This window comes from Chaetura pelagica, unplaced genomic scaffold, assembly GCF_000747805.2.
Source record: "Chaetura pelagica isolate M959 unplaced genomic scaffold, ChaPel_1.0 scaffold528, whole genome shotgun sequence".
Lineage (NCBI taxonomy): Eukaryota > Metazoa > Chordata > Aves > Apodiformes > Apodidae > Chaetura > Chaetura pelagica.
The window spans coordinates 181,297-192,681 of NW_009954306.1; the positions used below are offsets into that span (position 1 = coordinate 181,297).

The 11,385-nt window shown below is 51.6% G+C and overlaps 1 protein-coding gene across 1 annotated transcript in view; it reads left to right on the top strand.

Moving 5' to 3' along the window:
* Nucleotides 1–11,385, top strand: part of SLC4A5 (solute carrier family 4 (sodium bicarbonate cotransporter), member 5) — a 31,585-nt gene that overhangs the window by 12,762 nt on the left and 7,438 nt on the right. Inside the window, exons 5-15 of the mRNA XM_010003934.1 lie at nt 958–1,118; nt 1,354–1,509; nt 3,402–3,509; nt 3,855–3,910; nt 5,744–5,901; nt 5,998–6,085; nt 6,256–6,410; nt 7,782–7,925; nt 8,105–8,279; nt 8,673–8,806; nt 8,898–9,169. Coding sequence (XP_010002236.1) covers nt 958–1,118; nt 1,354–1,509; nt 3,402–3,509; nt 3,855–3,910; nt 5,744–5,901; nt 5,998–6,085; nt 6,256–6,410; nt 7,782–7,925; nt 8,105–8,279; nt 8,673–8,806; nt 8,898–9,169 — 1,607 coding nt within the window. The remainder of the gene's footprint in view (nt 1–957; nt 1,119–1,353; nt 1,510–3,401; nt 3,510–3,854; nt 3,911–5,743; nt 5,902–5,997; nt 6,086–6,255; nt 6,411–7,781; nt 7,926–8,104; nt 8,280–8,672; nt 8,807–8,897; nt 9,170–11,385) is intronic.

The window sequence follows — 11,385 nt, forward strand, 5'->3', positions numbered from 1 at the left end:
AATGTGGGACACCCCATGGGAACAGGGTGCATGATGCTCCTGGGAGGGGAATTTGACTGTATTTTAGAATCAATTTTGTGTATTTGATTATATTCCTCAATTCCCATCCTGGACCTGGGCAGCCTCCACTCATCCTTTCCACCAGCATCTCTTTGCACAGGGATTTTGGGATGTTATTCCTGAAGAGTTTCCCCCCTCCTCAGTGTCTCTCACCTTCATCATTTACCTCAAGATCTCCTTTTTTTTCTACCCCAACATCCTAACGTGCAGATCCCCTTTTATCATGGAATCATGGAATGGTTTGGGTTGGAAGGGACCTTCAAGACCGTCCAACCCCCTGCATGGGCAGGGACACCTCCCAGCAGCCCAGGCTGCTCCAAGCCCCATCCAACCTGCCCTTCAACACCCCCAGGGATGGGGCAGCCACAGCTTCCCTGGGCAACCTGGGCCAGGCTCTCCCCACCCTCACACCAAAGAATTCCCTCCTCATCTCCAACCCCCATCTCCCTCTCCCAGTTTTAAGCCATTCCTCCTTGTCCCATCACCACAAGCCCTTGCAAACCCTCTCATCTTCTGCAGTGGTAGCCCAGGTTGAAACCTGAACATTGCTCAGGAGGTAAAAAGACACCTGCAATGTCCTGGATTTTTGCTTTTTGGCACAGTTGGTCCATGCTGGCCTGGATCCCACCTAAGGCAAATTCAATTCCGTGGGAAGACATCCCAACAAGCACAGGAGGAATTTGAGAAGGGGGAATCCTGCAGGGTTTTGTTCAGTGCTGGAGCTGAGATGTTTAGCTCCATCCAACCAGCACCTGGTCTAACTTGCTCCTAGATTTCTTCATTCCCATCCTGAATAACAGGCAAAAACTTTGCAGGGTGAATTCATTCAGGCCTGCAGTGAAACACCAGTTGTCTTCTTCTCACACACCATCCCCATGGCTGCTGCTCTCTTTTCAGGTGGATCAAATTTGAAGAAAAGGTGGAGGAAGGAGGGGAAAGGTGGAGCAAGCCCCACGTGTCCACCTTGTCCTTGCACAGCCTCTTTGAGCTACGGACGTGTCTACAGACAGGAACGGTGCTCCTGGACTTAGATGGCTACTCTTTGCCCCAGATCATAGGTATGAGCAGGTGTCAGTGCTTTCCAGTGGGTTTTTCCTGGCGTCCTGAAGTTCTGGGAACAGATTTTAAGGCATTTATTTTGGAATAAGCCAAGACAGGAATTGAGACCCATCAGCTTGGTCCAGTAATGGTTGTCTTGAGGTTTCTGGGAGGGTTGGTAGCGAGGTGACCCAAGCAGTGGGCTGACCCAAGCAGTGGGGTGACCCATCCACTTCCCTTGTTTGGTGCTTGCAGATGATGTGATTGAGAAGCAGGTGGAGGATGGTCTGCTCAAGCCAGAGCTGCGGGAGAAGATCAGCTACGTGCTCCTCAGGAAGCACCGTCACCAAACCAAGAAGCCAATCCACCGGTCCTTGGCCGACATCGGCAAGTCCGTCTCCTCCAACACAGGTGAGTCCTTGGGGTCCCACCAACCCCCACTTGCATCCTGGAGTCTTTGGTGAACATGCCTGCTGGGGGGAAGATCTGAGGAGAAGGAAATGGGGAAACTCAACCATTTGGGGCACCCAACTATTTAATACATCAAGGAAGACCCCAAAACCTCTGCCACTGGTGGCTTTAAGAGAACCAGAAACCAAAGAGATACCTCCTGAGATGGACAATGGTGTGGTGTGAGGGACAAAAGTGTTGTGTGAGGGCCAGTGGCATTTAGTGAGGTCCTGTGACATTGTGTGAGGTCCTGTGACGTTGTGAGGGCCAGCAACGTTGCATGAGGGACAACAAGGTGTGATGGACAATGATGTTGTGTGAGGGACAAGAACGTTGTGTGAGGGCCAAATATGATGTGTGAGGGCCAACAACGTTGCGTGAGGAACAATGGCGTTGGCAGTCACTTGGCCAAGGGGCTTTCTGGCAGAGCAGCCTACAGACAAATCCAGTCTGCTCCGTGGTTGAACCTGCCTATTTTTGAGCCTTTATAAAAGGGGATTTGTTTTCCCACCAGATTATTTACTTGGGTTTAACCAGAGGTCATTTGGTGGAGCCTGGGATTTGCCGGGCTTGGCTGCTCCCCAGGTAGACAGAAGTAGAAGTGCCCAAGCTCCAAGTGCAGATGGAAGAGGCCACCAATAAGTGATGTTCCCATCCCAACAGCAACTCCATGGTACTGGAATAAACACACATGGAAAACAGAGTCAAGCCCAGTGGGGATTTCATCATTATTTTTAGAGAGTCTAACAACAAAAAAAGGGAGCACAGATGCGGTGGTTGCAGCTGGAGTCTCAGATGCTCAAGCAGCTCCACAAAACAGGTCCAGGTGTTTTTTCCCAAGGAAAACTCGGGTTTGGGAATTCAGGTGAGAAGGTGCTGGGCTCAACACAGGCAATGCAGGGAGATTTTTGGAGTGAAATCATTCAGTTTCAATGTTGAACATGAAAAACGGGACCTTGCACTGGTTTAGGGAGGAGAAATGTTCCTGTGAAACATTCAAGGTGAAAGTTGGTGGTGGCCAAGGTAAATATTTGGAGGTGTGAAGTTCATGGGAAGCTTCAAACATAGGTTTCTTGGGAGAATTAAATGAAAAAGCCAAATAAAGTGTTGGGTCTTCCTGAGTAATAGAAATTGCATTTCTGAACCTGTTTGTAGAGCATTGGTGGGGCAGGGGGTGGTGCAGGCTCCTTGCTTGGAGCTTCTGCAGGGAGGGGAGACTTGGGTTAAGGTATTTGATTCTTTGCTAATGGGGAAATCATCCTGGGTGGGAGAAAATGGGCCTTTGAGCAACCTGGTCTGGTGGGGGGGCCCTTGCCCATGCGGGGGGTTGGATCTAGATGATCTTTAAAGTCCCTTCCCACCCAAACCATCCCATCATTCTATGAAGCATCCGTGGCTTATAGGGAATAAACCTTCCTTCCAAAGACCTGTAGTCGAGGGGGCTAAAGAGTTAGTAGAAAACATGCAGCTTGTGCTGAAAGTGCCCTGATTGTCCCCATGCCCTGACTGTCCCCATGTCCCAACACCCTGAGGTCCCCAACCTCTCTGAGGTCTCTTCCAACCCAACCCAGTCTTGTGATTCTGCGAGAAGCACAAACAGGAGGGCAAAGCAACTTGGGGTAGATCAGCACTGGAAGGGTCAGGTCTGGTTTTCAGATCAGCCTCTTGCCTTCAGCATCACCCCAGGGTTCTCCATGACAATTGCATCCCCCCTTTGACTGGGTGACCTCAGAGGTCCTTCCCAGTGGCTGTGGTTGATGCTGTGGTTCCTCTCCCCAGCCAGCAGCCCTGGCCGGGGCGCGGCCGCCGGCGCCGCCTTCCACCGCTCCACCGAGGACCTGCGGATGCGGCAGAGCACGCCCCGGCCCGCGCCCGGGGCGGGGGCGCGCCCGCCGGCGCCGCCTTCCACCGCTCCACCGAGGACCTGCGGATGCGGCAGAGCACCAGCTACGGCCGCCTGCGTAAGCCAGGAGGAAGAGACCATCCTCAAAAGACAAAGCAGGGGGAGGGGAGGGGAAATCAAATCACCATCCAGGTGGGCAACCATCTGTCGCCACCAGGGGGTCACACCCTAGCCAGAAACCAGACATGGTTCGTGTCACCGCCGGGTGACAAATTGTAGAACTCGGATTTGTGGGTTTTCTCCTTGTTTCTCTCACTTTGCAAGCCCAGCTGTGATAAATAATGATTTTTCTAATTTGGGTTGAAGTTCTCCTGATGGGTTTTTGACTTGCACGTGGGGCTGAAATGGGGCTGAGCATCAGGGGGTGGTTTCCTCACCTTCTCTCTCTCACCTCTATCATCAGGTCACGCGCAGAGTCGGAGCATGAACGACATCTCGGACACGCCAAGCACTGACCAGGTAATCACCCCAAAACCCATCAGTGTGAGGCTGTGGGGAACATCTCCAGCATGGCCTGTAGTGGTGGGGCAGGTCCTCTGTGGTCGTTAAGGTCCATGTGAGCCTGGTGTGGTGCCACTCGGTCGATAATTCCTAATTAAGGGAATTAATAGGTGTATTGATCCTTGCTCACTGGTGGGGAAGCTGGCCCAGAAATAACACCTGTGCTTGCAAGCAGGAGCAGGGACACAAGAGGGACTTGATGGGGCTGAGATCCTGAAGAGTGGAAGAAAAATATTCCTTAAAATCTTTAGGTAGGAAAGGAAAAGTGCTTGGAAGAGTGCAGGGATCTGAAAGGAGCTCTGTCTTGGCTGGGTGGGGCAGGTGGCAGGGGGTAAATCCCACCCAAGCACTTGGGTCTGCACATGGAGATAATGGTCTGTAGAAGCAGAGGTGGGTCCTGTCTTTTCTTCATGATGGACTTGGGTTTCTTCATGCAAAGCTCATCCAAGAGTCCATTGAGGGCTTTTCCTTCCTTGGTTTGCTTTGCAAGGGAAGGAGGTCAGGCTGCTCCAGCAGCCCCTGGACAGATCTCAGGAGGGGTTTGTGCCATTTTTTTGCTGGAGCATGGAATGGTTTTGGTTGGAAAAGACCTTGGAGTCCAACCATGGGTGTCCCATCGCCAGCACTGGGAACTGTTGATGCATTTGATGGGACTTTGCTTTACTCCTGTTTCTCCCTGATTTCAGGATAAACCTACAGGAAAATGAGACCCAATGGGGGTTTGTCCAGGATAACAACTTGTTTTTCCCTCGGGATGTCCTCACTGGGCTTCCCTGGGATGATATGATGTAAGGGGAAGTCAAGGATGGGAATTAAGGTGTTTCTGGGAATCATGAGAGAAGGATACCACCATATCCACCTCCAAACTGAGAGCTGCAGTGCAGTCAACCCCAAGCAGCAGGGTAAACCCAACCGAAGGGTTAATCCCAAAATATGCAAAGCATTTAGGTTTAATCGCCCTATTAGACCCACTACAAAGGGACTTTTTAAGTGTTACACTAAGCTTAAGTGCCCACTGTTAACTCCTCTTGCTGATTCCAAGCTGGGAGGTGGTGGAGAAGTTGCTTTCTTATTATTATTCTTATTATTATTCTTATTTAGGGGCTTATATATTTATTTATTCTCTTTTTTTTTCCATTTGGGTTTTAAAAGATTAGGAAGGGGAGAGTTTGCTGCCCAGCTCACATGCCTCCCCTCATGCTGCTCTATAGATTAGAATAACACCCTGCCTGGGTTGGTATTGAACCCTTGTAGACTCAATAATGAAAGAGCTGCAGGGGAGAAGAGACCCTGGGGCAATAAATCCATGAGCAAGGTCTCCTACTTCCATGATTTGTTCCTGCTCCGAGGTTGAAACTGTGGGAGGAACCAGCTACAATAAAACATCCCCCCGTTTGGTCTCGGGGCTGCAAATTGACTTTGTGTCTGTGAAAATGGGTGTTGGTTCACTCCAGGGTCCCTGGTTGGTGTTTTTTGGCCCAGGTTTTCTGCAGGGCTTTGCTCTGCAGACCCCAGGTTGCAAACCAGCCGGTTTGCACGGTGGGTCAGGGGGGCCTTGGTGTGTGGTTTCAAGTTCATGTTGGGTTTAGTGATGGGTTTGAGTAATGAAGAACTTGAGTTTTATGAATTCTTGCTCGTTTCTTGGATGTGGCTCTTGAATCTCCATCTCCAGGAGTCCTGGGACCATCAGAAATGAAGAGGTGGCTTCAGCTTTTGCATTTGGGGTGTGAAAAAGGGGGGAGAACTGAATTTTGGCAACCACTCCCTTCCCTGCCCTTGTCTTTCCAACAGCTGAAGAATAAGTTCATCAAGAAGATCCCCAAGGATGCAGAGGCCTCCAATGTACTGGTGGGAGAAGTGGAGTTCCTGGAGAAACCCTTCGTAGCTTTCGTGCGGCTTCTCCAGGCAACCATGCTGGGAGGAGTGACAGAGGTGCCCGTCCCCACCAGGTGAGCACAATTCCTTTGGGTCCAAAGCCCCAAATGGTCTCATGAGATGGATACCAGTGGTCCAAGGTTGCCAACAGGCCATCTTTCCCTTCCCAGGTTCCTCTTTATTCTCCTGGGTCCTGCAGGAAAAGCCAAATCCTACAACGAGATCGGCAGAGCCATCGCGACCCTCATGGTGGACGATGTAAGTAGGTGTTCCAGCCCTCACCAGGAAATCCCTTGCTCAGATCCAAGGAAGAAAAGGTCCTTTTTCTCCTATCACCCAAAGAAATGACCTTCAAAATCCCATAAGGACGTGGGACTCATGTGGTGGGCGCTGTTCCCAGGCTACACCTCTTCTCTCTCCACCCCCAGCTCTTCAGCGACGTTGCCTACAAAGCCCGGGACAGAGAAGACCTGATTGCTGGCATAGATGAGTTTCTGGATGAGGTCATTGTCCTGCCACCCGGCGAGTGGGACCCCAACATCAGGATTGAGCCACCCAAAAAAGTGCCCTCAGCTGAGAAGAGGTGGGTGGGAGATGTGGGGCTGGTCCCAGACCTCTGGCCATCCTTGGTTTGGAGATGCTGGAGGAGGTCAGCAGCTTGGCTTGCCTTCATCCCTAGAAAGAACCACAGAATTGTTCTGGTTGGAAAAGACCTTAAAGATCATCTAGTCCAACTCTTAACCCAACTCTGCCAACCATTAACCAAACTCTACCAAGTCCTGTGCTATCCCATGTCCCTCAGCACCACATCTACATGGCCTTCAAACACTTCCAGGGGTGGGGATTCAACCACCTCCCTGGGCAGCCTGGGCCAGGGCCTCAGAACCCTTGCCATGGAGAAACTGTTCTCAAGATCCAACCTAAACCCCCCTGGGCAACTTGAGGCCATTTCCTCTTGTCCCATCACTTGTTCCTGGGGAGCAGAGACCAACCCCTCCTGGCTCCAACCTCCTCTCAGGCAGTTGCAGAGCAGAAGGTCTCCCCTCAGCCTCCTTCTCTCCAGCCTGGACACCCCCAGTTCCCTCACCCACTCCCCAGAAGACATGTGCTCCAGACCCTTCTCCTTGTGTTCCAGACCTTCTCCTTGTGCTCCAGACCCTTCCCAAGCTCTGTTGCCCTTCTCTGGACACGCTCCAACCCCTCAATGTCCCTTTCCTGACCCAAAACTGACCCCAGGGTTTGAGGTGTGGCCTCACCAGTGCCCAGCACAGGGGGAACTGTCAACCTACAGCGACTGTGTCCAGCAGCCAAGTTCCTCCAAGAAGCAGAATATGAAGACAGGATCCATTAAGAGTGCAGTTAAAAATGTCTTCTTTTGGAGTTATTTGGGGTTCTGGATGGTCCTTTTCATGCCTATCTGCATATTTTCTAGAAATGCTGCTTTTTTGGGCAGTTTTTGCCCCCAGATCAGCTCAAAACTGTTTCCACTCTCCAAAAATCTACATTTACCCCTTGGGTTGAGCCAATCCAGCTCTTGATGTTTTCAAATTCCCCCCAAAACACAAACTCTGGTGAAGGTCTTGGTGGTGGTTGCTGCACTAGGACTGCAGGGCAGGTGCTGTGGCTGGTGCCAGTGGTTGACAGGGGGGGTTGAACAGGGGAGGTTGACTCGGGTGGTTGATACGGGTGGTTGATATCGGTAGTTGACATGGAGGGTTGACATGGAGGGTTGACGTTGGGGTTGACGTTGGGGTTGACACGGGTGGTTGACACGGGTGGTTAACATGGGTAGTTGATACGGGTGGCTGACGGGAGGTTGACATGGAGGGTTGACATGGGTGGTTGAACACGGGCTTGACATGGGTGATTGACAGGGGCAGTTGACACGGGGGGTTGATGGATTGCTGACATGGGTGGTTGACAAGGAATTGACATGGGTGGTTCTGCCCCCCAGGAAATCAGTGTTCTCCCTGAACGAGGTGGGGCAGATGAACGGCACGGCCGGGGGCGCGGGCGCCGGGGGCGGCGGAGGCGGCAGCGATGATGGGGAAATGCCTGAAGTTCATGAAATCGGGGAAGAGCTCGCGTGGACTGGCAGGTGAGCAAGCACCTCCCCAGACCCAAAACACTCCAGAAGGTGCCAGCACCAATCAGCATCTCCTGCTGGCTCACCCCGTGGTCTCCTGGAGCACCGAGGGGTGAAATAATTTTGTGTGGCATGGGATCTTGTTTTGGTGGAAGGCACGTGCAACTGATCCTTGGTGGTATCTCCCCCAGGTTTTGTGGTGGCCTCTATTTGGACATCAAAAGGAAGCTGCCCTGGTTCCCGAGTGACTTCTATGAAGGCTTTCATATCCAGTCCATCTCTGCCATCTTGTTCATCTACCTGGGCTGCATCACCAATGCCATCACCTTTGGGGGCTTGCTTGGGGACGCTACGGACAACTACCAGGTTGAGTCCAAGGAGAGGGGGGTGACTTTGGCTTGGGGACAGCAAGAAGGGAGGAGAGGAGATGGAATGGGGTGGGACAGGAAGAGATGGGATGGTACAAGATAGGATGGGGTGGGATGGGTTGGTACAAGATGGGATGGGACAGGATGGGATGGGTTTTACCCACCTTGTGCTATGCCAAGCTTCAATGCTAGGGATGGAAACCCATTGCCAAGTGGGACTGGCAGTCCTGAAACACCTCCAGGATGGGAGGAACCCATCTCGGTGGCAATGGCAAGAGCACAACGATCCTGTGTGGGTCCAAGCAGAGGTCCTGAATTCCCATCTCCATCTGGAGTGTCTGTGGGAACATAAGATGATACAATCATCACCATAACATTGCCTTTGATCCAGGGTGTCATGGAGAGCTTCCTGGGCACGGCGATGGCGGGTTCCATGTTCTGCCTCTTTGCGGGGCAGCCGCTCATCATCCTCAGCAGCACCGGCCCCATCCTCATCTTCGAGAAGCTTCTCTTTGACTTCAGCAAGTAGGTGCTGGGTGATGCTGGGGGGGCAAAGCAGGACCCACCCGTCATGGGGCCCTCATGGGACCACTCCCACCTTGATCCCACTTTTCAGAGGCAATGGCATCGACTACATGGAATTCCGCCTCTGGATCGGCCTCCACTCTGCCTTCCAGTGCCTTATCCTGGTGGCCACCGACGCCAGCTTCATTATAAAGTACATCACCCGCTTCACAGAGGAAGGTTTCTCCACCCTCATCAGCTTCATCTTCATCTACGATGCCATCAAGAAGATGATTGGAGCCTTCAAGTATTATCCCATCAACTCAGACTTCAAGCCAGACTATGTGACCATGTACAAGTGCGAGTGCGTCGCTCCCGACCCAGGTGAGTACACGTCTTCTTCGGCAGGGAAGAGGAAAGGGATGGGGGGTGGTCCCACCATGGATAAATCCCACCAGATCGTTGGCTGAGGACATGGAAGGAGGCAGCTCTCCAGTCAGCGTGAGGTGGAGAGACCTCATGCTCCTCCTCTGAGGGTGATTTTGGGCAAGATGGAAGGAGAGCCTTGTCCCCCGTGGGTGAGCACGTCAGTGCTTGTTGGGACACGGCAGATGGTGCTGAAGAGCTGGGACCTCAGCCTGGAGCAGCCAAACCTGGATGGATAAACAGGAAATATCAGAAAACGAATACATTTTAGATCATTAATTCCAACCTGCTGCTGATGGAAACATTCTCCAGAAGATACACCCAAGGAGTTTTGTCCTTTCCCAGTGTCTGGAACAACCCAGGATGTCCCAGTTGGGTGTAGAAACTTCCTTGGACTGTTTTTCCTCCTTTTTCTTACTCCTTTTCAATAAGGAGATGCCATGGGGCTCCGAGCAGACCACCTTCCCCTGGTTTTGCTCTTGGATGGACCTTCCTGATGATCCCTGCTCCGAATCGCTCAGCTCAGATGCTCCCATGGCCACCTGGGAGGGAGACCTAATGTCAGCCACCACCACCTGCTTTCAGATGAGCTGAATTTATTTTAAAAACCTGAATTCTGACAATTTTGGGGGGTATCAGCTGCAGGCAGAAGGTGCAGGGAGGTGGGATGGTGAAGCTCTCCCAGAAAGAAAAGCATCCAAGACCCACCACGTAAGGTCAAGCTCTCCAAGAAAGAAAAGCATCCAAGACTCAAGGTCTTCTCAGCCCATCTGTCACTGCCAGAAGAGCTCTTCATCTCCCACGATGGAAAGAACATTCATTGGGTTTAATTTTGAAGTTCTTCACTATTTCTGTTGATCGACCTCCTGCCACGCAAGCTGATCCCATGGGATTGCAGAAGTGGGGAAGCACCTGCAACCAGCACAATCTTCTCCCAACCAAAGCCCAAACTTGAGCTGTGGGAAACCCAAGCCTGATGCCCAACGCAACCCCAGGGGGAGCTGAAATATCCCAAAGGGAACTGTGACCATCTCCATCCGCCCACTCAACACCAAGGGAAGGCAAAGCCTTTATCCTCCAGGGAGGTCTTCCCCCTTTTCCAAGCCCCAATCCTGAGCAAATCCCAGGCTGCCTGGAGGCATTGACACCCCAAAAACCTCCACTCTTTGCAACCCAGTAAAGAAGTTCTTCCTCATGTTAAGGTGGAACTTCCTGGGCTGAGTTTGAGTCCATTGCCCCTTGTCTTATCCCAGGGCACAAGTGACAAGAGCTTGTCCCTGCCTTCTTGATGCCCTTGTGTGTTGATAGACATTCATTAGATCCCCCCCCAGTCTTCTCCTCTCCAGACTGAACAGCCCCAGGTCTCTCAGCCTTTCCCTATCAGGCAGATGTTCCAGTCCCTTAATCATCCTTGTAGCCTCTGTTGGACTCTCTCCAGTAGATCCCTGTCCCTCTGGAACTGGGGAGGCAGAACTGGACCCACTACTCCAAGTGAGGTCTCACCAGAGCAGAGGGGGAGGAGAACCTCCCTCAGTCTGCTGAGGACACTCCTCTTAATGCACCCCAAGATACCATTGGCCTCCTTGGCCACAAGGGCACATTGTTGTCCCATGGAGAACTTGTTGTCTACCAGGACTGCAAAGTCCTCCACAGAGCTGCTCTCCAGCAGATCCACCTCCAAGTCTGTCCTGGTGCTTTCTTGCCTGTGAGGGTGACAGAGCCCTGGGACAGGCTGCCCAGGGAGGTGGTGGAGTCTCCTTCTCTGGAGACTTTCAAGACCTGTTTGGATGCCTTTCTGAGGGACCTGCCCTAGTTCTGTGGGGGTTTTTGGTCCTGCTCTGGCAGGGGGGTTGGACTCGATGATCTTTGGAGATCCTTCCAACCCTGAACATTCTGTGATTCTTTGCCCTGGCTGCCCCACCACGGCAGCAACATCCATGTTGGATCTTCCATACCTCTAGATCTTGAGAAATTACACTGATGCATTTATTCCCCCCTACATCCTTCTTTTTTTAAAAAATCTTTTTTATTATTACTATTATTATCTCTGATTTTTTTAATATTATAACTGATTTGTACCATATTTGTCTCTGCTGCACACATCAATTGGGGCTGATTTCAATCTCAAGTGAGTATCACCTTCTAAATATTAAAACTATTTTAATATTTGATAC